At 44.2% G+C, this 26,936-nt stretch overlaps 1 protein-coding gene across 13 annotated transcripts in view; it reads left to right on the top strand.

Annotated features, from left to right (window-relative positions):
* Positions 1-26,936, top strand: part of ERI3 (ERI1 exoribonuclease family member 3) — a 136,507-nt gene that overhangs the window by 3,334 nt on the left and 106,237 nt on the right. For 7 of the 13 annotated variants that reach the window (XM_010371918.2, XM_010371920.2, XM_010371917.2 and 4 more), the window contains one exon: positions 12,656-12,933. The exons of 4 other annotated variants lie outside the window; for them this stretch is intronic. In XM_010371918.2, coding sequence (XP_010370220.1) covers positions 12,679-12,933 — 255 coding nt within the window. In that variant the 5' untranslated portion in view covers positions 12,656-12,678. The remainder of the gene's footprint in view (positions 1-12,655; positions 12,934-26,936) is intronic. 2 more of the 13 variants (XM_030942182.1, XM_010371915.1) reach the window with 1 other exon arrangement.

Here is a 26,936-nt window from a genome sequence, read left to right as displayed (position 1 = left end):
ATATTATCTGAGAGTGCTATAGTAAGGGAAGTGTAGAGGCTTTGGGAATACTCAGAGGGGCCTCTGACCCAGACTTGTAGACTCAGGGAAGGCCTCTCAGAGGAAGTAAACCTCCTCACATAGAATTAAACAAACCCTCAAAGAACACTGAAAATTAAAAAAAAAAAAAGAAAAAAGAAAATTAGATGAAGACGTGAGGGACCAATTGTCAGAGCTTTGTTGAATATGAGAAAGTTCAGTGTGGCTGAAACAGAGTACTTGGTTGGCAGGGGACAGGAGAATATGGGGAGAGATGAAGCAGAAGGTAAGCAGAGGCCAGAGCCTTAGCCTTATAAACTCTTAGGATTAGGTCAGGGAGTAGAAAAAAGATTAGATTAGGGTTCTGCAAACTTTTTCTGTAAAGGATAAGATAGTAATTATTTAGGCTTTGGGTCTCTGTCACAGCTTCTCCACTCTACTAAACTCTGCAGTTATGCATGAAAGTAGCCACAGACAGTATGAAAAGGAAGAGCATGGATGTATTCCTGTAAAACTTTATTTATAAAATAAATAAAGGTGGCAGCTAGATTTGGCCCATGGAACATAGTTTGCTGACCTCTGGATCAGATTTAAGAACAGTAAGAAGCCACTAAAAGTTTTAAGCAGTAGACTGACGTTACATTTGTGTTTTAGAAAGTTGGCAGGCCGGCGTGGTGGCTCACGCCTGTGATCCCAGCACTTTGGGAAGCTGAGGTGGGCAGATCATTTGAGGTCAGGAGTTCGAGACCAGCCTGGCCAACATGTTGAAACCCTGTCTCTACTAAAAATACAAAAATTAGCTGGGTGTGGTGGTGCATGTCTATAATCCCAGCTATTTGGGAGGCTGAGGCGGGAGAATCGCTTGAACCCAGAAGGCAGAGGTTGCAGTGAGCTGAGATGGCACCACTGCACTCCAGCCTGGGTGACAGAGCAAGACTATCTCCAAAAAAAAAAAAAAAAAAATTGCTCTGATTTCATTGTGAAAAATGGATTGAAGGGGACAGACAATACTGGAGGCAGAGAGACTAGTCAGGAGGCTGTGGAAAATTACGTGGGTAGCATTTTATTTTTCCCTTTTGTGGCATTATTTTGGTCCTTAAAAATTGAGTATATGGCTGGGCACGATGGCTCGTGCCTATAATCTCAGCACTTTGGGAGACCGAGGCTTGAGGCAGGAAATCGGGACCAACCTGGTCAACATACTGAGACCCAACTCTACAAAACAACCAAAAACAACAACAAAAACTGATCTATAAATATGCTTTTCTTATAAATAAAAATGAGTATAACTGAATCTGCGTATATGAGTATAACGGTTCTCTTTACTAACTTCCTACCCATCTACTAGAATGTATAGAATGTCTACCAAAGAATTTGTTAGAGATACTGGCTCCTATTTTACACACTGGAAAAGATGTAGAAAGGGAAAGTTGGTATAAAATGAATTGAAAGGGCTGAGCACGGTGGCTCATGCACATAATCCCAGCACTTTGGGAGGCCAAGGTAGGTGAATCACTTGAGGCCAGGGGTTTGAGACCAGCCTGGCCAACATGGCAAAACCCCATTTCTACCAAAAATACAAAAATTAGCTGGGCGTGGTGGCATGTGCCGGTAATCCCAGCTACTTGGGAGGCTGAGGCATGAGAATCACTTGAACCTGGGAGGTGGAGGTTGCAGTGAGTTCAGATTGCGCCACCATACTCCAGCCTGGGCAACAGAGCGAGACTCTGTCTCAAAAAAAAAAAAAAGAAAAATGCTTTGGAAACTATATTTTAATGAAGTATGGAATAAGCGGAGCCCTGGAAAGGGTCTTGGTCTTAGGGTTCATAGCTTAATGTCAATTAATTTGAACTTCTTGAACCGTACACAGAGAGTATGACCCATTTTCCTAAGCTTTCCAGGAAATTGTCCTCATTCTATATATGTCCTACTTGGTCTCTCCTTTCCTGGCTTGTAGAAGACTGATGACCTCTTCCAGACATTTTGGAGATGTCTCCTAGTTCAGGTATAAGTCAAGGAAAGGGACCAAATAAAGTATTGTATTTGGTGAGCGTCTGATGAATAGGTTAGAGCTGATTGTCCCTTGTCTGTGCTTTCCCTTACTTCCTACATTCCCTTTGTAGGAGGTCTTCATCCTACAAGCCCCAGTGTAGGTTTCTGGTAGCAGTGTTTACGTGACCTTGGGCAAGTGACTTACCTCTCTGAGCTTCACTTTGCTATCTGTAAAATGGAGATAATGAAACAATCGAGTTGGCTGAAGGATTTAATAATGTTTGTAAAACTCTTTGCAGTGTCTTAATAACTTTTATCACTAATAAAATTTTATATAATTAATAAGTTTTTAAAAAGCAGCCAGTATTTGGCTTTTGACTTGGCTTTTGACTTCCTATTTTTTGTGTCCTCACATTTGTCATTGTGAACATACGATAAAAACATAGCCGCTCGTGGTGGCAGCCAGCAGACAGGAGGAATTTACAACTAAAGCGAGGCACTGCTCTTGATAATGGAAAATTTTCAGACAATGAGTGTTCCATTCAGAATCCCAGAACTGGCCAGGTGCGGTGGCTCACACCTGTAATCCCAACACTTTGGGAGGTCAAAGTGGGTGGATCACCTGAGGTCAGGAGGTCAGGAGTTTGAGACCAGCTTGGCCAACATGGTGAAACCCCATCTCTACAAAAATACAAAAAATTAGCCAGGCATGGTGACACACACCTGTAGACCCAGCTATTCAGGAGACTGAGGCAGGAGAATTGCTTGAACCTGGGAGGTGGAGGTTGCAGTGAGCCGAGATCGAGCCACTGCACTCCAGCCTGGGTGACAGAGTGAGACTCAAGACAAAAAAAAAAAAACGACAAAAAGCAATCCCAGAACTTTTTTCAGTGTGGACCTTAGTCCCATCACCATCAGTAAAGCAAATCGAGTGAGCAGCTTCCCGATAGAAATTCACCAAAGTGTGACCAGCATTCCTCCCTGTCTGTCTGGGGTCATTTATTAGTGTTGCCACCCTGTGGCCTTACATCTTTGTAAAGTGCCTCTCAAATTTTTTAAAATTACTTTTCACCAGCACCCTGGGAAGTGGGTCAGGTGGTCAGCATTCTTGTCCTTGATACCGTATGAAGAAACTGAGGCCCAGAAAGGTTAAATGAGTTGCCTGAGGTCCTGCTGTGAGGTACTGTCAAAGCTAGGGCAGATTTGCCATCCAGATGAAAGTGTGTTAGTTTATTGCTATGATTTTGCTTTCCTTGAGTGAGAGGTGCATAGTCATTCCAGAACTGCAATCTGATGCATGCCTTGTCCAGGTCTACTAGGCTTGATTTGGGTCCCACGTTATCCATTTGGTTCTGTTGAGTTTTAATTAGTGATTGCTAGAACCAGAACTGTTGGGAAGCAGATTCCCTTTGGGTCATTGTTTTTAGCCTTTCCTCTTTGGGGGCATTCCTTGAAGAGCCTTGGGTTACTAGGGATTGCTTTGATGTGTTCAAAATTGTGCCTTGTGCCCCACAGCTACAGGTAAAATCAAAAGGCGGATAATTTATGGGAGTGTCAGAGCTGGCCGCTGGCACCTCAGGAGGCCATTAGTATGCCTGTTCAGACCCTCTGTGTCCTTGCAATTGATTCCTCTTTGCATGAGCCTGATTTGGGAAGCTGTAGATCTGTGGGTAGTGATTGGATGTGACAGTCCAAACACCGGTCCCTAAATTAATCCTTTTAATGGTATTCCGGCACCAAGGCAATTCTCTCTCTCTCTCTCTCTCTCTCTCTCTCTCTCTCTCTCTCTCTCTCTCTCTCTCTCTCTCTCTTGCTCGTTCACTCTTTCTCTCACTCTCTCTTTCGCTCTTTTTAACTAGGGAGGACAGAATGGGGTGGGCTAGGAGGAGGGATAAAGAAAGGAAGAGAAGAAGCTTTGTTTGGTGCTTAGGCCCTGCTCTGTTCTAATTAGCATGTTCTAATTCCAGAGCAGTTGGCATCATGACTGTGGGCATATTAATTCATTTAGCAAACATTTACTCTTGCTTACTTTGTGCCTGGTCCTGTGCTGGGTGCTGGGAATACAGAAATGAATAAAATGTGGTCCTTACGCTTAGGGATCTAGCTCAGTGTTTCTCAGGCTTTAAAAAGTGTGTTTAGACGTAACAGTTTAGATTAAAACACACACACACACACAAAACAAAACAATCTCATGCTCTTCTTTAATGCTATTTGAAATTTTAAAATACATTAGTCTGACAAGTCAAAGAGTTATGTCAAATATGCTTTTTTTTTTTTTTTTTTTTTACATGCACATGCACACATACACCTATACTGCTGTCTTCTATCCTTCTCCCTTAACTCCTTGAAAATTACTGGTAATAGAAGAAACATACCTAATATCTTACAACATAGTGAGATAAAAGTTATGAAGTAGGAATAAACTGTGCCACTGGATCATACTTGCGCAATTAGCTTTATGATGGAGTGTCAGAGAAAGCCACCAAAAGCGGGGAGATTTGAGCTGGATTTTGAAGAAGCAGTCATAATTTGTCTGGCAAAAAATGGAAGTGCATTCCAAAATAGGGAGTAGCGTTTGCCAAAGCACAGATTTGTAAAAGGAAACGTTACATTTGGGTACTTGAGTAAGAATTGATTATAACCCTGCCTCCTGCCAGTTTTCCACTCTGTAAGATGGAAAGATTTGTTCCTCTGGAATTTTGTTTGAGAAGAGGCTTCGAGTTCCTTGTGCTGCCGTTTTTTTAATTCTGCTTTTGTGCTCAGGCCTGTAATTTTTCTTTTTAAAATATATATAAAAAAATAAAAACAAGTTAGGATGATTTGGATAGACTTAATTATTGCTTAAGGTTGAGTTACTTTTAGTTAAAGTTACACTTTGCCTCAAAAGAAAAACTGCAGTTGATATGCATTGTTGGCCCTCTGTTGGATGGGGGGAATCAGTCATGTGGGGAAATGTGGGCCCTGGTAGAGAACAGGACCCCAAAGAGCTGAGCACTCCGATCCTTTAGTTTCCTCATGTGTAATATGAGAATACTGTTTCATTCTGCTTGATACTTGGGAGGATTAAATGAGATAAAATATGTAAATCATCAATACAATGCCTGGCTTGGAGTAGATTTTCAGAAAAGGGTGTTTCCCTTTTCTCTTTCTCATGTAGTGACAGCTCGCTTTTACTGAGCACTTGCTATTGTGCAAAGCACTTTTTGTACATTGTATGGTTAAACTGAAACCCAAAGACACAGGTATTATTATTATAACTATTATCACAAATAATTTATAGTAGAGTCAGGATTTGAACCTAGGTTTGTCTATTACCAGTGTTTTAACACTAGATTATGTAACTCTTTGCTTTTACACCAGTTCCCCATGTTGGGACCGGGAGTACAGGAAGTATTTAACAGTTCTGGGTACCTCTCTTCTGGGTTCAGATGCTGTCTACAAGTGTGAGAGGTGCTTAAAAGGTTGATGCTACTATACCCTGCCCTCCATCCATCTCTAGTCCATTTATGGTGTGTTAGGAAGCAAGGCTTTGCCCCTTCTCATGTGTGATGGGGTTGCAACAGACTTGCAGGACTTTGCAAAAAGATGTCTTCCAGCTTTGGCCGCTGAAAGGAGTTTGCCCAAGCTACTGGGCATGGCTGATGGTTTAGCAAACAGCAGGCAAATCACAAACAATTGCCTCTTTTTATGTGTTTCTTGGAGCCTCTGAAACAGACCAGTTGAAGGGGAGAGCAAGCCTGCTGTGACCTGTGATGTTGCCATCAGAATTTGGTGTTCTTGAAGGCCTTTAGTCATTTTAGCTCCGCTGATAGTTTGGGATTATTAGCAGCTGCTTCTGAGTTGGGGGAGCTCTCCTTAGCCATGCCTTGGAGCAGAAGCAGCTGTAGCTACAGGCCAAGGCAGGGACTGGATGTAGAGAAGAGGAGACTGTTTTGTTGAGGTGAGGACCCAGTTTTAGAGTTCCTGCTTCCTTTCTGCTTTGGGACCACGTGGAGGTTCCAGGGCGTGTCAAGCTCTGTTTTGTCTTCAACCTCTAGCCTTCAGCAAACTAGACAGAGTCCTCAGGCTCCTGGCGTCTTCTGTGAGACTGCACAGCTTGGGAAATGACTAGTGAGGCCTTTTCTTTGTGTTGGAGCAGTAGCCTGAGATCCTGGCCTTGGAGTCGAGAGCCTAGGTTCTATTCTTACTATTTCTTGCAATGTGAACCTTGGGCAGTCCTTTTCTCTTTCTAATCTCATTTTTCCTGGCTGGTTGGATTGTGTTGCCTCTTAGGTTTTCTTTCACCTTTGACAGTTTGTTTTTTACACAGAGAGTGCTCTGGCAGTAAGGATATATTCATTAGATGGAAGATTATGACTTTTGAAGGCATGCAGTTTATTTGTATTTTTTCCCAGGCTATTTTTAGCTGCTTGAGACAAAGCCTGTGACTAAGTGAGTTCCAGACAGGTGTTACTGTGTTTTTTATTGTTGTTTCTGTGACTCAGGTGCCTGAGCATTTGTGATACTGCAGGTCAGATTGGGTCGGGGACTTACACCAGGCCTGAGAACTGACGAAGCTATGATTGTTGTATACCTAGGTGCTTCCAGTCAGCTGGACTCAGAACCTGTTGCTGGTAACTTGGAGTTACTCAAATGTATCCCTGCCTCTTAGTCTGGCTTCTAATGGAATGAATTGAATCCAGGGATGGTATAAACATACACCCTCCCAGAAATCCCAAGTACACATGGCTGGGGAGGTGGGAGTGGGAGTAGACCACGTGTTTCACAATGGGCTCCTCTTGTTTTCCCATCCTGAGGACTCCCTTGGCCTGTGTGTGTGGATGTTAAAGGTCGACCCCCTCCGCTCACCCCTCCAGTAATGGAGGCTATAAAATGTCTATTTATCCAAGACACCAGAACGACTCCTCTGTGGTTCCTCTAATCTGGTGATTTGGTGCTTCTTTGGTCTCTCAGGTAAATACAGATTGAGTCTTTTTATAAAGGCATATTATTTCCCTCATTAAATGTGTGTTTTGGCACATGTGTTATTTACCTGATAGACAATAATGGCTGCAGAGGAGCCATTGGTGTCTGTTGTGTAAATACTCTGCACAGAGACCATCCTCCAGGGGCTCTGGCGCAGGCCTGTTTCTCCAAATTGGGCTGGCCCCGTGGCAGTCCCATTTACCCCTCCCCTGTCCCCACTGGGGACCTGGGCCCTTCATATTGAGGAGAGAATCATTCATTTTCCTCCTTGCCATGGGCTACTTGATACCTTTAATTTGCTAGGAGAGGGAAAAGGATGTCTGAGAATAAATGTGTATAAATCTTAGTCTCTGATGAAAGATAGTTTGCAGAAATAGGCAGAATCATAAACTTTCTTTTGAGTTTTGGCCCTCAGTTAGATACTCAAAGTCCCAGTTGATTTTATAAGCTATAGACTTAGAGCCTGCAAATCTGTGACTAAAACATAAAGACATCAATAGGAAAGAGAAATCCCTAAGACACCAGAGGGTGCGAGGGCAGGTGGGATGCTGCTGCAGGGAGCAGGGGTGTTTCCTGAGAAGGCTCTATGGTAGCAGGAGTGCCAGTGAGGTGGGCATTGAGTGGGTGCTCTTCTAATGGAAAGTCGGCTGGTTAGAGATACTCTTTGGGCTGAGAGATACTTTGAGCCTCTCTGCCAGAGAGAACATGCAGCCTACCTTCTGTGGGCATTACAGGGAGATCTCTGCCTTCCAATACTGTCTGTGTGATATTTTTAATTTTAAAATTTTAACTACATTGCACATGGATTTAAAAAAAAAATTAATTTATTTATTTATTGAGACAGAGTCTCTGTCACCCAGGCTGGAGTGTAGTGACATGATCTCAGCTTACTGCAAACTCTGCCTCCTGAGTTCAAGCGATTCTCCTGCCTCAGCCTCCTGAGTAGCTGGATTACAGGTGTGTGCTACCATGCCTGGCTAATTTTTGTAATTTTAGGAGAGATGGGGTTTTGCCATGTTGCCCAGGCTGGTCTTGAACTCCTGACCTCAAGCGATCTGCCTGCCTTGGCCTCCCAGACTGCTGGGATTACAGGTGTGAGCCACCCCACCCCACCCCACCCAGCTGATTTTAAAAAGCAATTTTGAAAAATGGTTTGAAACAGCCCAAATTTACATAAAGTTGTAAGTACAATAGAAGGAATTTTTTCCCTGAACCATTTGAGGGTTAAATTGCCGACCTAATACCCCATCATCCTGAATACTTGGTGTGCATTTCCTATAAACAAGGACATTTTCCTACCTAGTCACAATACAACCATCAAAATCAGGAAAGTAACATTGATACAAAACCTCTATATAATCCTCGGACCCCATTAAAGTTTTGCCAGTTGTCCTAGGAATGTTCTTTGCAGCAAAATGATCCAGTTCAGAATTGTGGGTTGTATTTGGTTATCAAGTCTCTTTAGTCTCCTTTAGACTTTCCTCAGTAAACGTTCCTTGGCATTCATGACCTTGATACTTTTGAAGATTACCGGTTGGTTATTGTTTAGATTGTCTCTCAATTAGGGTTTGTATGACATTTTCTCATGATTAGATTTAGGTTGTGTATCTTCAGGAATGTGTCAGAAATGATGCTTTGTTCTTTTCGTTACATGATTTTGATTTATCCCATTATTGATAATGTTCGCTTTGATCACTTGATTAAGGTGATGTCTGCCAGGCTTCTCCATCATAAAATTACTCCTCGTTGTAATTAATAAGTATTTCGTGGGGAGATACTTTGAAACTATGTAAATATCTCACATCAAAGTTTAATTTTATTGATTTATATCTTTATGGACTCATGGTTTTCTATTCAGTGCATTATAATCCATTACTATCATTGTTTCTTGGCCAGTGGGTGGCTTCTGTATGCTTTTGGTATGTTCCCATCATTCTTTGGGTGTTTCCTTGCTTTGTGGTACAAGATGTTATGGGCTTATCTGGTTTTTCTCTTGCTGCATCCCTGGAATCAGCCATTTCTCCAAGGACCTCTGTTTCTTTTAGTGGAGAATGGTATTTAGAAGGCAACTGGGACTGGGTGCTGTGGCTCATGCCTGTAATCCCAGCACTTTGGGATGCCAAGGTGGGAAGAACACTTGAGCCCAGGAGTTTGAGACCAGCCTGGGCAACATAGTGAGACTCTCATCTCTACAAAAAAATAAAAGTATTAGCTGGATGTGGTGGCATGTGCCTGTGGTCCAAGCTACTTGGGAGGCTGAGGTGGGAAGATTGCCTGAGCCTGGGAGTTCGAGGCTGCAATGAGCTGTGATTGTGCAACTGCACTGCAGCCTGGACAACAGAGCAAGACCCTGTCTTAAAAAAAAACTAGAAGGCAATGGAGTGCTAGATGTGCTCATTGCCATTGTTACTGCTCCCTGGCTCTTCCTTAAACAGAAATATATATGCATATGTATGTATATTTGTGTGTGTGTGTGTGTATCCATCTGTCTATCCGATATACATCTAATCAGAAACCATGAGTTCACATTCTTCCTGCCAATTCCAATCCAACACCACAGATTTTCTCCGTTTCCATTTTTTAACTCCTTTCTGTAACAGTGAGAAACTTGGGTCCCATTATCCTTAATATATGCACTTTGATCAGTTCCTCTGTAGGTAGCTAATCTCCTATTACTGCCACTGCCCTTTACCCCTCATGAGTGCCTCTTTTACCCTGCCTATGTTACCCCACATCAGACTGCCAGCCGACATGGATGCTCTCCACACCCCCTTGGTTCTGACATGCTGTACCACACCTTCCCACCTCTGCAAGGATGTCTTCCTCACCCTGCCTGGGCTCTGACAGTGTCCCCCAGACCTCTCTGGCTCACCCTACTCCACCTGTTACAGATATCTGCCCTCTTCTGCTGCACCTAATGGCTTTAGGATTGAGTTTTTCAGGAAGGGAAGAGGAAGAGCTACCCTCTGTTTCTTGACTTGAACTGAACTTGGTTGTTAGAAGTAAGGGCAGTGTGGAATCCAGTAACTGCTGATATGTGGAGGCCTGACCTCCTAATGTCTACTCTCAAGACTTCTACAAGAGAAGCTTTTTTGTTTTGTTTTGTTTTTGAGTTGTGGTCTTGCTCTGTCACTCAGACTGGAGTGCAGTGGTGCCATCACAGCTCACTGCAGCCTCAACCTCCTGGGCTCAAGCGATCATCCTACTTCAGCCTACCAAGTAGCTGGGACTACAGGCATTCACCACCCCACCTGGCTAATTTTTAATTTCTTTTTTGTAGAGATGGGGTCTCACTATGTTTCCTAGGCTGATTTCAAACTCCTGGGCTCAGGCGATACTTCTGCCTCAGCATCCCACAGTGCTGGGATTACAGGTGTCAGTCATTGTGCTTGGCCAAAAGAAGCTTTTGATATAGATGAAATCAGGTGAAAAAGCAAGGCCTGCAGGCAGGAGAACCACTGGCCATCAGAATAGGGTATGTATAGTACGCTCTGTCAGAGGTCTGGAGCATTTTAGGGTTGCAGAAGACATCGATACTACTCTCTGAGGCTGCCTTATGAATTAATTGGATTTGTAGGCCCAGAATCTGGGGGATCCAGGCTTGGCCAGGTAGGCATAGCCCAATAGGATAGTAGTAATAACATTAGGCTAATATATATTAAGCCCTTATATGCCAGACACTGCTCTTAGTGCTTTGCATGTGTTGTCTCATGGTATTCTCACTTAAGGAGTAGGTGCTATAGTTATTGTCATTTTACAGATGAGGAATTGAAGAACACAGCATGCCCAAGGTGCCATGGGTAGTAAGTGGTAAAGCCAGGATTCAAGCTTGGAAGCCCTCCTTGCTCATCATGCTTAATTGCTTATAGTGTTTGGTAGACAGGATCTGACTGACTGTACATACAATGCATATTCTATGCACATTGTAGAACATTAAGATTTTCGGAAGTCTTTACACTTTTTTATGGGGTTAGAGAAGAGTCTAAGTCCTTGAGGCACTTTGAATCCAAACTAGAATGGGTAATTTGAGCAGACTGGTGTCTCCTATCTCATCAAGGCTTCCAGTACTGTTCAGGAATAGGTGATGAGAAGATTCTGGCTTTCAAAGGGATATTGGCCCTCTTGCCTTTCCAGGAGACTCCATAGTGAAACTCCAGCTGGCGTTTGTCTACTGGGGCTAAGTTTTGGCTGTATTTTTGGTGAGGCTATAAAGCAGTGGTGAAAACAAGTGCTGTGCTTGTGCAGGATCCACGAAGAACTTAAAATATTTTTTGGTCTTAGCACCACTGAATCCCCCTGAAATCTCATTATAGGGATAGGGAAATCGAGGAGCTACACTAGCATATGTCCTAGTAAATATATAGGCAAGTTACTGTAGCTCATTCAGTGAGTCAGGAGAGAGATGGGAAGACAGCCATACTTGGCATTATCTGCTTCTGTTCAGGTAGTGACCTAATTGCCTTTGAGTATACGCTGTACTTCACAAGGTGCTATCCCCTCTACCCTGTGTGAAGGGAGCCAGGTGCCCATTTGCAGCCATCAGAGGCAAGCCTTTGGCTGTGTTGGAATGGGGCTTCAGAAAGCACAAACTATGGCCATTACTGTATTGTACAGTGAGATTTCTTATTTGAGGATTAAAGTTGAGAGAAATTTGAATATTGGGTATTAAAGGGAGAAAGACAACATTTCTGCTTTGTTCCTTCTTTCTTTTTAAGGAAGTTTGAGTTATTCGTGAGTAAAACTTGGGCTTTGATTTTTATATTTGGTTAGGCCTCTGAGGAGCAGGCATTCTGCAAATTTAAGGGGAAAACTTAAAGGAAAAGTGATTCCTTTTTTTTTTTTTTTTTTTGCACATGTAACTCAGAAAACTTTACTAGACTTTTAGCCATGCTCCTATTACTGCCACATCTGGGTTTTCTTTTTCTTCCCTATTTAAAAAGTCCCGCAGTCATTCAGGGCCTCTAGTAGAGACTGAGTCTAAGGCAGCAAATGAGAAGGCCTACGGCTGTTGCCAGCTGTGCTCTCCAGGCACTGTTCATTCCCCCAGGGTGCCACTTACTAGTGTGGGGGCTGGGGGATCACCAAAATGTTGGGAGCAAACTCCCCTGTGATTCACTTTGTTTGCCTTCACTTTGGGAGAGGGGAGGAGGGTATGTGGAGACATCAAGATACAGACTGGAAAGCCAGGGGCACATGGCTCCTAGTGGAGCTGAGAAAAGAGCCTTGGACATTTTCTGCTGCTTGTCTGAGTCTACTTAGCTTCCAAGACTGATTGTACAACAGGGTCACCTCATGTTACTTTGGGCCCATAGCTTTAATGTTAACTGTTGCCACCTGAGAAGTGACTGCACAATTTTTCTCTTTTCTCTCTTTTGAACTTTAGAGCTCCATTTAAAGATGAAGGCCAGTGTTGCATGTTGTTTTGAGAATGATCTGGGAGACTCAGAGCTGTAATAATGCTGCAGGTGCTGCTATTAGGGTCTTGAACTTTAGTAACGAATACTATGATTTAGAAAAGGGGCCCAGAAACACTAGGGAGTGGCCCATGTTGCGTGGATATTCCTGAAGACTAGATGGAACAGGGCCACAGTGGGAGGGAGTAACCCAGGCTCTCTGTTCTTTTTTTTTTTTCTTTTTTTCTTTTTTTCTTTCTTTTTTTTTTAAACTTTCCTCCCCTAAGTTTTAGATGCTTCTGGATGTTCAATGCTAGCACCTTTACAGACTGGAGCAGCTCGATTTTCTTCGTATTTACTTTCAAGAGCAAGAAAAGTGCTGGGCTCCCACTTATTTTCTCCCTGTGGTGTTCCGGAGTTCTGCTCCATATCCACCAGAAAGCTGGCGGCCCACGGCTTTGGCGCATCCATGGCGGCAATGGTGTCCTTCCCTCCCCAGAGGTATCACTACTTTTTAGTGCTGGACTTTGAGGCCACGTGCGACAAGCCACAGATTCATCCTCAGGTAACTGTTCCATCATTGCTTTAGAAAAGGTGGGGTGGGCAAGGAGGGAGGGAGGATAGTTTTGCTTCCTGGGACCAAAAGGAGCTTTCTCATGCCTTCCTGTCTTTTAGCTACTCATTTAGAGTTCCTGTCTAGGAAGCAGGACTTGTTTCAGGTATGCTAGTGTAAGGTAGACCTGAGAAGTCTCTGGAGAGAACTGGGTATATTGTTTCTCTCTGGTCTCAGCTTTTGGGAATCAACATACTTCCTTCTCTCCCGTCCTTCCTTTCTCTGTTCTCTTCTTTCCTCCGTTCTCCTGCTACTGCCACTTGTTCCTTTAAGGAGTACTATAGTAACTAGCCTCCAAGATGACTTCAGTGATCCTTAGACTCCTGCTATTCACACCCTTGGTAGTTTCTCTCCTGCACTGAATCAAAGATATTCCTGTAGAGCTAATAGAATACAGTGGAAGAGATAATGTATGACTTCTGAGGGTAAGTTATAAAAAGTATTGCAGTCCACTTTGCTCTTTTGGACCACTTGCTCTGGGGGAAGCCAGCTGTCATGCTGCCAGGACACTCAAGCAGCACTGTGGAGAGGCACATGTATGTAGAAACTGAGGCTCTTAGCCAAAATCCAGTGCCCAACTTGCCAGTCATGAGAATGAGCTCTCTTAGAAGTGAATCTACCAGCCCCGGTCAGGCCTTCAGATGACTGCAGCCCCAGTGGACATGTGACCTCAACCTTAGGAGAGACTTTGAGCCAGACCAGCCAGCTGAGCCATTGTCAAATTCCTGACTCACAGGAACTGTGAGGGATAACAAATGATTATTGACGTTTTAAGCCCAAGTTTTGGGATGATTTGTTATGCAGCATTAGATAACCTGAGCAAGTACCATTGTTGGTCTGTTGGAAAGGACAATTTCTTTGCTTGCTTTTTTTCATTAACCACCAGCTGTGTTCAAAGACCTTTTAGCTTTTAAGTTAATGCTACTAGGAGGCTTGGATTAGCTGCAGGTGATATTGAAGTATGTGGTGTTTGCTTTGAGGGAATGTTTGGGGGCTGATGTAGCAGTTCATTGTAGTGTTGGTGCATTGAATATGCCTGGCTCTAGGACTGTAACTCTTCTCTACAGGGTTAGGTTATAGACTGTGATTTGGGGATGCATAGACATGTTGCTCTGGGAACAGCTTTCAGTCACAAGGAGGAGGGAGAGAAGGGGACCTCAGCATTGGGCACTTGGAAGGTAGGGAGGAGTGTGGTCCATTCAAAGATAAACTGGGTTCATTTGTCATGGTTGGTTTTTTCAGGGAGGGATAGAATGGTAGATTATTTTACATAAAGCAGATACAACAGCCTCTTTAGTTTTCCCTTTCTCCTCTCCTCTTTTCTGTAGTCCCTTAATGCATTGGTCTGCCTTTGGGGCATTGGAATGAGGTCTACTGAGGGCTGGGAACACAGGAGCTGGATAAGGAGAATATCCTAAAGGAAGGTCCTTTGGGTGAAAGGGAGTGCAGCTTGGGAGCTACTCAAGCCACACTTACTTTCTCTGCCTCTTGCTCCTGCCTGTACTGTAGGGTCTTCTTCCCTGCCTCCCCAAGCTATTGGAGGTTCTCTGGTGTGGTGGCGGGGGGCAGCTGGGTGGTACGTTGGGAATTCTGGTTTTGTAGATTCTTCCACATTGGGAATCAGAGATCCAAATCTTAATATGTCATATTATTTCTTCTACTTCAGTCACTGGGTAAGCCCTAGTGGGACATGAGACTAAAATCTAACACATCTCTGTCACATAGGATTCATCCTTCTTCTGATCCCTTATAATTGCTTGGCACCTCTGTTATGGCATTTACTGCTTTCTGGCATATGCTTATATATGTGTATTTTCTTACCTTATCGGTTAGATTATAAGCTCAGATAATTATGTAGCTCTGTTTTCTTGTCCTGCAGAGGGTCCTGCCAATATTCCTGAAGGTGAAGCCTGAATCATGTCTCAGTTTGGTCTGTCAATGTCACCTTTCATCTCTCTTTCAAGGGCTTTATTTTTACTTATTTATTTATCACAATGCTGAAGGCATCATGCAGTACAGATTTAAACAGCTTGTATCACCAACTTCCTTCCCAGACTTAGGCACCAAGACCTTCCAGACCCAGGCTGAGTTAGGGCTTCACATTGTTTACCAGGATCTGGGCCTGATTAAAGATTATCTCCAGAATCAATGAACCCTGATGATGTGATTCCAAGGGCACTTAAGGAATTGGCTGCCCTGGTTCATTATTAGCAAAGCATTAGCTGTTGCTTTAGAGAACTCAGGAAGAAGCATTTGCTGTCTTGCTTATCTTTAAAAGGAGAATACGAATGATCTTGGAAATTATAGACCCGTTAGTTTACTGTGATTCCAGAGAAGATACTTGACCTGATCGTCAGATAATCAATCAGCAAACAGCTAGAAGAGCGTGGGGCACTGAGTAATAACTTACATGGGTTTGTGAAGAAGAGCAAATCCTGTCAGATCAATCTAACTTCTTGCTGTGACATAGTGATGGATTTGAGTGGATCTAGGGCAAGTGATAAATGTAATGCATCTTGACTTCATTAAACCTCTACAATGCTGTGATCAACAGTTGGGAAGGTGAGTTTGGGGCCAGACATCTGTGTTGGACTACCCATCAGACCACCTTCAGGAAAGACCACCTTCAGAAAAGGGACGGCAGGTTGAAACTTGTTAGTAGCAATTTAAAATCTCCCTTTTTTATGGGAGAGCTTTTTTAAGGTTTGCAGGTAGCAGGATCCTGATGGGATTCAGAGAAAGCCAAGAAGATGGATTGGAGAAGTTGTCAGTCCTAGATAGAATAGCATCCTTCCACTGAGGTCAACATAGGTCAGGTTCTTATTAGAGTCTCTGTGCTGTGTAGGTCTTCTGGTCAACAAAGGAAGTGGAGAAATTGGAAAATCTCAGGAATTAGACCAAAAATCATTAGAGGCACAAAAATAGAACTTAGAAAATAAATTGAATATAGTTTTGGTGACTGATTTCTTGTCCAGACTGAATAAATTCATCATTTGAGGAGTAGTTATTCTAAGGAGTATGATAACAACTTGCTCTTGATTTTAATAGGGACAAAAAAGAAAGAAGTTTAAGTGGAAGCAGGAAAGGTTGAGATTTGGGATGAGAATGAACTGCCAGAAGAGACAGCAAAAAGGACCAGAATAAGGTATACACCTTAGATCAGCCTTCCTTAGTGCTCTCTCAAAATGGCTGATGGCTGTCCATTTGACAGAGATTCTTTGATTCTTTTTTTTTTTTTTTTTTGAGATGGAGTTTCGCTCTTGTTGTCCAGGCTAGAGTGCAGTGGCGCCATCTCGGCTTACCGCAGCCTCTGCCTCAAGCGATTCTCCTGCCTCAGCTTCCCGAGTAGCTGGGATTATAGGGATACGCCACCATGCCCGGCTAATTTTGTATTTTTAGTGGAGACAGGGTTTCTCCATGTTGGTCAGGCTGGTCTTGAACTCCCCACCTCAGGTGATCCACCCACCTCGGCCTCCCACAGTGCTGGGATTACAGGCGTGAGCCACCGCCCCCAGCCTGATTCTGTATGAGTAAGGTCTGTGTGCCTCCTGGGAGTAGGGCTGGGCTCATGAATGAGAACCATCCAGGCTCTTCTCCTGACCAGCTCCCTTTTCTATTTTTTTTTTTTTTTTTTTTGAGACAGAGTCTTGCTCCGTTGCCCAGGCTGGAGTGCAGTGGTGTGATCACAGCTCAGTGCAGCCTCAACCTTCAGCCTCAACCTCCTGGGCTCAAGCAATCCTCCCAGATATCTTAACCTACCAAGTAGTTGTGACTATGGGTATGCCCCATCATGCCTGGCTAATTTTCTGTTTATTTTTTTTATAATGATGGGGTCTCACTATGTTGCCCAGGCTGGTTTCAAACTCTTGGATTCGAGTGATACTTCCACCTCGGCCTTCTAAAGTGCTGTGATTACAGGTGTGAGCCACCACAGCCAGTAGGAACTTTCAGTACTCAAGACTCTGCATGGTACACTTCTGTTTTTATGAGAATGTGTCACACCCCTTGAGTATATAGGAGGCAGAAACAGTTTTAGGCCATGGCCTATTTGGAGGCTTAATGTGGGGCTCTTTTACCTATCTTTGATTTCCAGAAGTCCCTGAGTTAGCTGAGTCAGCTTATTGGGACTATCCTAAAGGAATGCCATTGTGAAAAACTAACAGGTGTAAGCCCTGTTGTAGTTGGGTGAGTAACAGTATTGGTTATAAACATGGTAAAACATGGTATTTTCCATTTGTCATCAGTTTTGCTGTTTACTTTTGTACTTTGTTCAGCTAGGTGAAACTGGAGTGTTTGGCTTGCCAGTCATAGGCTTTGGTGTTTTGGTTTTTTGCACTCATTTTATTTGTGTTACATGTTTTGATTCAGATTAACATGATAGGTATTGGTTGAATAGGAGACTGTTTTTCATCTGAAAACATTTTTTTCACTTAAATGTTAATTTAGATGGTTTAAAATGTTTTAGAGGGTCTACATTTCAGGAATGCAGCTCCTTTCTTGTTTTAGGAATTGTTTCCTGACATAGAGGCAGATTTGTTTCTGGTTTAGGAGAATTGTGCCTCCTTTGTCCTCGCTAGCAGGAGTTCATGTTGCTCATTTTGGTGTGGTTGTGCACCGAATGATGGTTGTTGTGACCCTGAGGCCCAGAGAGCAGCCTGAAAGCTTTGGTGGGATCTTTAATTGTGTATCTTTAACCTTGGGGCAAGTTCGCTCACCACCTCAGTGTTCAGAAGAGACCAAAGCAAATGTAAGTGAGGAAAATGAGGTATAGGCCACAGCACGTTGGGAGGAGGAGGTAACCTTAGCTGTCTGGATGACCAGGGAGGGAGGGTGCAACCCAGCTCTCCCCATCCGAGAAGCTGCCATCCTGGTGGCTACCTGCTTTCCTCCCCAAGTGCTCTGGCCATCCGTCAGGCTCCTGGGTAGTCTTTTTGTCTCTGCTCTGTAGCAGTCCCACTGACTGTTTGCCTTCTCATCTGTATTCAAGTGCCCATACCTTTGGAGAAAAATGACCTTTGGGGTTGAGGTTTCTAATGTTTGGTCTTTGTCCACAGGGGCATTTTTTTCCCTTTTACGGAAACCTTGAAGAGAGTCCATCTGCATTTTGAGTTAGAACTATGAGTAAAGGAGTTTCTCGTTTCCAGAAAATTGTCCAGATGCTGTTATTTTTGAAGGGTAGGTGGGGAGGGTTGATGGTGACAGAGAGGGCTGATATAGAAGAGATGCGGAGGGTTTCAGTGTGACCTAGAGTTGCAACATCGTTACTAGTCTTTTGTGAAAGAGACATTTTGGAAAACTTTACAGGAAATTGGTTAAGATCCCTACAAAGCGAACTATATTGATTTCTTTCTCCTTCGTTCGAGGCTGAAAGGCAGAAATCCTCTTAACCCCACGTACTGCCTCCCCTCCCTGCCCCACACATTGCTCTTTGCTCCATGCTTAGCTTCTTTCCTTCTCTCTGTTCTTGGTTCCCGCCGTGACTAAGTGAACAGAAAAGCAATTCCCTGGAGAAAGAACCCACCTTCCCTTCCCATTTGCTTGTCCTGGTTGTAACTCCTCCAGTGGGGAGGGATGGGGCCCAGGTCTTTTTCCTGGAGAGCCTAATCCTTGGATTGCGGTCCTTCTGTCTGTGGCCCCAGTCAGCAGCACTTTTTTCTGTACAGACAGGCGAAGGCACTGACGCTATTCTTCTAAACTGGGAAATGAAATGCAAAACCGACGTTAATATAACATTATGGTTGAGATTAAATGCACCAAAATCAGGAAATTCAAAGTTATGCTTCCCACAGCAACTATAACTCAACCTCATCTGGCGTGTGTAGTATTTTGTGTTAGTATAGATGGTGTTATATGTTAAGACATTAAAGTTAACACCATAAGCAGAGCACAAAATGCTTGAGGGGGCTGAGTTATGACGACTGTGTGAGCCTTAAGTGTTCTTGCACAGGCTCCTGACTCCTGGAATAATTTTTCCCCTGCCCATCAGTGCAATTATTGCCTTTCTTTTTAGTTATATCTCTACTTTAACACATCTCTTCTTTCAGGGTCACTATAAATGAATTCCTCTATTGATGGCCAGTGATGGTGGGAATGGGACAGCCTACTAGGCCCCTTTGTCTTTTTTGTCACTGCCTCCATAAATGTGGTACTTGCCCCTCCTCCTTCCAAAGCCGTCTTCCTCCACAGGCTGCTGTTTCCTGGTGGTCCCTCATAAGGATGGGCCTCTCCCTGGCTCCCACTGTGGCTCCTCACTAGTACTCCCAGAATGGGAACAAGCGTTTGCTGTGTCCGAGTCTTGGCCGTATTGCGACTTCACGAAGGGCCTGTCTGTATTTGGAGCAGACATAGCAATGTAGAAGTAAAATATACATCTCAGGGAATGGAGCACTGATGCATGGTGGCGCTGCCTTGTGTGTTTGGCATAGCAGAGGCAGGATCGAAGCGGTTTATTTGCTCTATTCAGACTGCTTCTCCACCTTCCCCAGGGCTTATACCTTTAAGCTGCCATGGTGTGTAGTAGGCTGTGGAGTTGCCTGGGGGTGGGGCCAGGAACTTTCCTTGGGGAACACTGAGTCACTGGTAACAAAATCACCACATAATTTAGTGCAAATCAGGAAACATCCCCCCAGCCTCTTATTATCCTGGTGGCCTCCCCAGGGCTGAGACAGCTGTTGGAATGCAGATTTTTTAGACACTGGGCTAAGGTTGGTGGTGGGGAAGAGCTCTAAAGAATAGGGCCATTGATAAATGGTGAATGAAATCAGGGACTATAAAATAACAGTGACACTGAGCTGCCTTTTAAAGTTTTTGTTGGACATGACAAAACCAGCTAAGTCAGCAAAGGACTGGGGAAGACCTCATTATAACCACTTTAAAGGCAATGAAAAGGCTTCCTTTTACTCTTTGGATAGTAACTTCAAGCTCTGTGTTAGATGCTGGGGGTATAAAGACAAGTAAGGAATGGTCCCTCCCCTCAAGGAGCTTATAGTCAAGGAGGGCAGACATTTGTGTGACAACCATTAGGCCGTATGAGAACCACCATGACATGGGTAAGTGCTGGGTACAGTGGGGCACAAAGGATGGGAATGATCAGCCCTGCTCACAGTGTGCGGGAGGGCTGCAGAGTTTTCATGTTATAAGAAATTCAGGAGACCAGAGAGGGCCAAGTGGGCCTGAGGCCATTCAGAACTATTATAGCAGGAAGAGAAGAAGGGGTTCACATAGTAAGCCAGAATGCAATGGCCTAAGTCTGGAAAAACTCACCTTGATTGCAGGCTTGTTTGTGGAAACGTTGCAAATGAGGTAGAAGGAGAATAAAGACTTGGAACCTGGCAAGTATTTCACTGTTCAGTTAGTTGGATTATATATGTCAGTTTTATGCTGTTTCTCACATTTGAGCTAGAAGGTCTTATTGGGATGCTATAAGTGAAAGTACAAAAACTAGAAGAGGCTTAAGAGCATTTTACCCAATCAAATGGGGGTAAAAGGCTGTGGGTGAAAGTGGATATGGTGTGAGCTAAGGCTCTGAGGTATTTTCAGGGAGACTAAGGCTCTGAGGCATTGTCAGGAGGCTGATACCTCAGCATAGCATTTGGGTGGGCTGCCAGGTCTCCAGAAAGAGTCAGAGGCTGGGAAATGACATGACATGACGCCTCCCCTTCACCTTCCCCCTGCTTAAAAAAAAAAAAAAATACTGGGAATTTGGATCTGGATCTGCTAGGACCCACCTTCAATAGACCAGGGAGGTTTAGACCCTTCAAAAAGGTAAACATCTGACTGACTAACATTGAGATAAGCGTGGAAGGAATGACTGATGAAGAGGCAGGAAGGTCTGGGTAATGTGGAGATTAGTGGGAGCAGAAGGGACTGGAGGGCATGGGGATGGAGGCTGAGCTTCCTCTGAGCATTGGCAACAGGTACAGCCATAGAAAGCAAGCCAGCAGGTCGGAAAGTGGGGGCAGTGGGGGAAGTGAAATCCAAGAGTGTTCAGGTTAAGTCCATAGGCTTCACTTCTCCCTACCTCCTTCCTGCCCTGCTTTTCCTCTCCCCTCTTGATTACATTTCTTTTGTAGACTGATCTCCATTGTTTGACATGAGGAAACTGATATCAGGAGACCCTTTCTCCATCTCTGTGTCTCATTGGGAAAAAGGATCTTGCATCATTTTGATTAAGATGCCATTGGGATGATTATTTTTTATCCTCTTATCCTGGGTGTTCATAATACTTAAAAAACCCCCACAGCCTTACATTTATGTGATGAGTTTTGAGCTCTAGCTGTGAAAATCGGGCCATAACCTGAAAGCCTGAAACAAGAGTGTACCCACGTTGACACCAGCTCCCCCCCAACAAAGGCTGGCAGGTCTGCAGCAGAAGGGTGAGCAGGCTGGCTACAGGCAGAAAGGCGTTTATATGTATTGATGCTGTTGCCATGGACAAAACCCTGTCAGGTGTTGGGAGAGTCAGAAAGGAGGTAAATCAGAAAGGAGAAATCTGGAGGGAGAGACAAACATCAGGGCAGCTTTTATTTGGATGTAGAGGTGCCTTGGGATAGGCTGCTGTTTTGGTCCTGCCCCTGCATGTAGTTGGCCAGTAAGGAGATCTGGAAGGTCAGTGGGCGGCAAAACAGATCTGATACACAAGTGGCTCTACTTCTGTTGTAGTGCTGTAGTCACTATCTAGTCCTGGAAGGCCATTCCAGCCAAGGGCTAATCTAAGGGTTCGGTGCCGGCAGAGGCACTTATTTGGAGATGTCGATGTTGCTGAAAGTAAAGGAGTGTTCATACTCTACAATGGGGGTACAGTTGGGGAGCCTGAAAAGGAAATTTGAATGTGTTTCTGAGTGGAAAAGAAGAAACAGAAATAGATGTTGTAAACCAGAGTTCATGGGAATAGAAAGGAAGTTGTTCCAAGAGGTTAAAAATGTATGTTGGGAGACTGGTACAGATGCAGTACTTGAGAGAGATGCTAGTGGGTTGGACTAGGTTGTTGGTTGGCGATGGTGAAAATGGGGAGAAGTTACATGTTGTAACCCTTCGGTGTGCTGGGAAGGAAACAAGCTTGAGAACCATGTTCTTACGTAGCTCATAACTCTTTTGGATACTAGTGGGCTACTGAGGAGTCAGTGGTACTGAGGTTTCTTAAGGAGTGGTGCATGGAATCTATAGTTGTTGTAAATGGGGTACTACTCTGAGTAGAAATCCGTATCAGGGAGAACATAACAGGCAGAACTGTTATAGTTGAGTTCCTTAGCAGTAATGTGGGTAGTTATTCCTCTAGGACCTATTTGATGCATTGTTTGGCCATTGGCCTACAGGAGGTAGGTAGTGATAGGTAGGTAGATAGGATAATAACTGGCCAGAAAGCTTGGAATCTTGCTCTCTAAAAGTGTGACAAAACAGAGCCAAGATTTGAGATTGCATTGTCTGGAAATGCAGGAACTGTGTCTGCATTGTTCACAGCACTAGCAGCATTTTAAAGGCCAACTGATCAACTGAACGGGATTGGTAGTTGCAGATGGTGGGTAGGGCTGATGAATGAGATGAAACATGGCATTTTGATCAGGTCTGCTTTCACTGGAAAGGTAATGTGACTGGAGAAACAATGTCGGGGGCAGACCTGAAAGGAAATTCATGGTTTATGGTGTTGAATGTGGTGGCTGGTGAGGATAGCAAGGAGTCCCCAAGCAGGTGCCTTAGGATATACAGGAATTCTGTGATGCAGCTCCAAATTTGTGGTCAGGGTTGGAGAGGCCTTTCTCAGGACCAGAGGCAGTTAGATAGACCAGATAAGCTCCTGGCTTGTGTATGTAATGAGCGGTCTTCTCATAGGAGAGGTATCCAGTCCTGCTTTTTGGTTCATCTGGACAGAGGAAGGTTTTTTTCTGCAGGCCTGAGACAATAGTGTGCTGAGCACTCTGAGGGTAGCTGATGCCCTGGTCTTGACAGTATTGCGAAAGGAAGCAGGCATTGCCATGACAAGAAGACTTTTTGCTAGCTTCCTGACAGAGATGTGCCAGTCTACTCTATGAAGTTCTTGGATGTGACAGGCCTGTTTTTCTACCCTAGCTCTTGGCAGCAAGGTGGATGAAATGTCGGCAATAAGAGCTAGGGATGGTTAGCAGACTTAGAGGGCTTGACTCGGGTGCTTAAAGTGGACCAAGTAAGGGTTTGCTCTGCGAGGGGAGCTGAGAGCCTTGGGCTCTGATTCTCACTTGGTCAGTACCTCAGCGATAAGGAGTTAGTCACGTAGATGTTCTAGACTACACCTTTGCTGTTTAAATTGTGGTCTGAGAACCAGCAGCATCCTTATCACCTGGGAGCTTGTTAGAAATGCAGAATGTCAGGCAGGCCCTACTCCAGAGCTGAAATAGAATCTGCAGTCTGACACATTCCTCAGGTCATTTGAAGTCTGAGAAACACTGCTGTAGTCTGGACCAGCGGTTCTCAAACTTCAAACTTCAGCAAGCATCAGAGTCACCTGGAGGGCAGTTAAAACCAAGGCTGCTGGCCCCATCCCCAGGGCTTCTGTTTCTGAAAGGCTAGGGTGGAGGCCAGAAATTTGCATTTCTAACAAGTTCTCAAGTGATGGGACTGTGATTTGACAACAGTTGACCCTCTTAGCTTTCTCATCTGTAAAACTGTTTACAGAGATGTGGGATCATATGGGACAATGTGTGAGAAATGTGTTCAGTGCATTGTGTGGGGGGTATCAGTCTGTATATTGCTTGCTTACTAGTCAGAGAATTTTAAAAAATCTATTGTCATGCCAGCACAACTGTTTACCTTCCTGGCTGCTGGCTGTCACTTGTGGGCAGAGAACAGGGAATCTATGAACCACCCCACGGGCATGCAGTATTCTGTGAAGAGATCAGCAGTCCCTGGGGCTATGGATGGGGATTACTGAGTAAGGCCTCCTGTAGCCCAGCCACCTTCCCTGGGCTCCTGGTCAAGTGGTTTGACCAGAACTCTCAGTCTGCCTGAGTGGGCCTGGTCCTGTCTTGATCACTTGTTACTCACCGCCATTTCTTCATCCCCCGCTAGTGTATCTTAAGGCAATATTTGGATTGGTTTGAAAAATGGTCTTTGTCTAACTAAGTCTCTAATTCATCTTGTGATCCTGAGCAAGACACATGCCTTTCCTTCACTTCGTTGGGTGACTGATCGAACAGGCTTTGGCTGCATGTGCCCAAGTCTCAGAATGTGGACTCTGGACCTTCAAAGTGAGGGGAGCTGAGGTAGACGCTGTTCTGATGAGAATCAGTAGAGCATAGTGTTTAAAATTAAAAGCATGGACTCTAAAACTGGACTGTCTGAATTTTAGTCTTTTTTTTTTTTTTTTTTTGAGACGGAGTCTCGCTGTCACCCAGGCTGGAGTGCAGTGGCTGGATCTCAGCTCACTACAAGCTCCGCCTCCCGGGTTTACGCCATTCTCCTGCCTCAGCCTCCCGAGTAGCTGGGACTACAGGCGCCGCCACCTCGCCCGGCTAGGTTTTTGTATTTTTTAGTAGAGACGGGGTTTCACTGTGTTAGCCAGGATGGTCTCGAGCTCCTGACCTCGTGATCCGCCCATCTCGGCCTCCCGAAGTGCTGGGATTACAGGCTTGAGCCACCGCGCCCAGCTGGATTTGAGTCTTGACTACCTACTGGTAGTATGACCTTGGGCAAGTTACTTGTACTCTTTTATGTCTCAGTTGCCTTATTGGCAAAGTGGGGTTAATAATAGCACCAATCTTACAGGACTGATGGAGGATAAACTGAGTTAAACATATTAAATGCTCAAAACAGTGTTCGATATGTAATGGCTTATAGGTATTAGCTCTTATTCGTAGAATTAGTACTAGTATTATTCTGATCCACAACCTCATTGTAAGCTGTTGGGATACAGCAGGTAACTGGGAGGCAGGCCCTGCTTCTCTGGGAAACACAGAGAGATCAGGCCCTCTCATCAACATAGTGATAGAGCCAGGGTACTATCCAGAGAGATTTTTTGGGCTTGGCACCCTTGCACTTCTAGGCCCTTCCTTAGTGATGCCTCCAGGGGACCTCTGTAGCACATAACCTGAGATTTGTTTAAATTAATTTCATGACAAATGTGTGTATACAGGTAGCTACAAAGAAATCATTTGGTTGTTGGTGCCCTGAAGGGTCGGCTTCCCAGAGGCCACTAATATCTGAAGTTATTTACAATTGAGTATGTAAAAATGTTTGAACTGTGGCTGTTTCTGAGTCATGTGCATACAGAGGTAGACGCAGGTGTGCACACCTCGGGTGAGGATGTGGTTTCTAAGACTTGATCTCCTTCATTTATTGGTATTGTGTTGTTTGAAAAATTCAGATTTCCATAAAGGTAAATTATAATTCACTCTGCGCCCATACCTTCCTCGAATAAAGAATAGCAGTGTCTATTTTCAGCCTCTTTTCTATATTTTAATTGCTTTGGGGTCTATGGAGATGGGGAGGGGGGACATGTAGGTGAAAAATCAGGCTTTTAAAGCTCCGATTTTTTACCCTTCCTTGTCCTGAAACTTCGAGCATCAGCTCTCATCTGTCAAAGTGTAAATCAGCAATTAAAACCCAAACAGCCAAATGCCAAAGATGACCCGAAGCACAAAGCAACTGACAAACAAGTCCGGACAAATCGACGGGTAATTTATAAGCTTTGCCCTAAAATCTAATTATTTGGCAATTCGAATTTGCAGCCAGCCAGGGCTTGGCAATAAATTTAACCCGCCATAAATTATTTAGGAGCAGACTGTGGTGTAAATCAAAACCACGAGTGTTTGTTTAAGAAATAAGCTCCTTGTGCATAAAATGTCTTTTTTTTTTTTCCAAGGGAGAAACTGTTATTGCAAACTGTACCCCATTGCCCAGTGTAGCCCTCACTTCTCCCATCCAACTTCCCCTCTTCCCTGTGGCCAGGAGGTTCCTTGATCCTTGGAGAAAGGGCCCATCTTTGCATGAGACTTTTATCTAAAACTAAATATTTGGGTAGAACCGACATGTTTGTCAGGGACTGCATTTTCTACCTTGTGTTATGTGTTGCTTTTAGATTTTATCAAACCTTTCCATGCAGGGACACACACTTTTTGGCATTTTCTTCCGAGGGTTGAAGGAATAGATTAGTTGTTATGAAGGAAAACCAGTTCCTTCTTCCTAGGTTGAGAGGGGGAAGCCATGAAAAATGATCTGCTCATTCTCTTATTTCAGATAGGACATAGAAACATCAGCTCAGGCAGAGGAGAATCTATGCCTAGGGAAAAAGGGCTAGAATGCTATTCTATTAAACCCTCTGGGCTGGGTGCAGTGGCTCTGGCCTGTAATCCCAGCACTTTGGGAGGCCAAGGTGGACAGATCTCTTGAGGCCAGGAGTTCGAGACCCACCTGGCCAACATGGCAAAACCCCGTCTTTAGTAAAAACACAAAAATTATCTGGGTGTGGTAATCCCAGCTACTTGGGAGGCTGAGGCATGAGAATCACTTGAACCTGGGGGGCAGAGGTTGCAGTGAGCCGAGATAGTGCCACCGTAGTCCAGCCTGAGTGACAGAGCGAGACCCTGTCTCAAAAACAAACAAACAAACAAAAACCAGAATTTATAAACCCTCTGTCCCATTTTTACGAATTCCAACAGTCTAACCTAAGTCCCTTCTACTTAAATCCTTTTGTTGTTGTTCTGTCTTCAAATGTATTTGTATTGCTGCAGACACTGTAGTTGAAGGGAGTTTGAATATCCCGAAAGCAACTTACACATTTATTTCTTGTAATCTACTGATTGTGGGTGTGAAATTTCATTTGAAATGCTGTTCCCATTGTGTCCTCTGTTTATGAAGGAAATCATTGGGGGTTCCTAGCTGAGCAATTAGAGAGCAGCTAGGGGCTGGGCACGGTGGCTCAAGCCTGTAACCCCAGCACTTGGGAAGGCTGAGGCAGGCGGATCATGAGGTCAGGAGTTTGAGAC

This window comes from Rhinopithecus roxellana, chromosome 12, assembly GCF_007565055.1.
Source record: "Rhinopithecus roxellana isolate Shanxi Qingling chromosome 12, ASM756505v1, whole genome shotgun sequence".
NCBI classification, from domain to species: domain Eukaryota; kingdom Metazoa; phylum Chordata; class Mammalia; order Primates; family Cercopithecidae; genus Rhinopithecus; species Rhinopithecus roxellana.
Note: the sequence above shows the minus strand (reverse complement) of the source record. Positions and strands in the feature narration are given on the sequence as shown.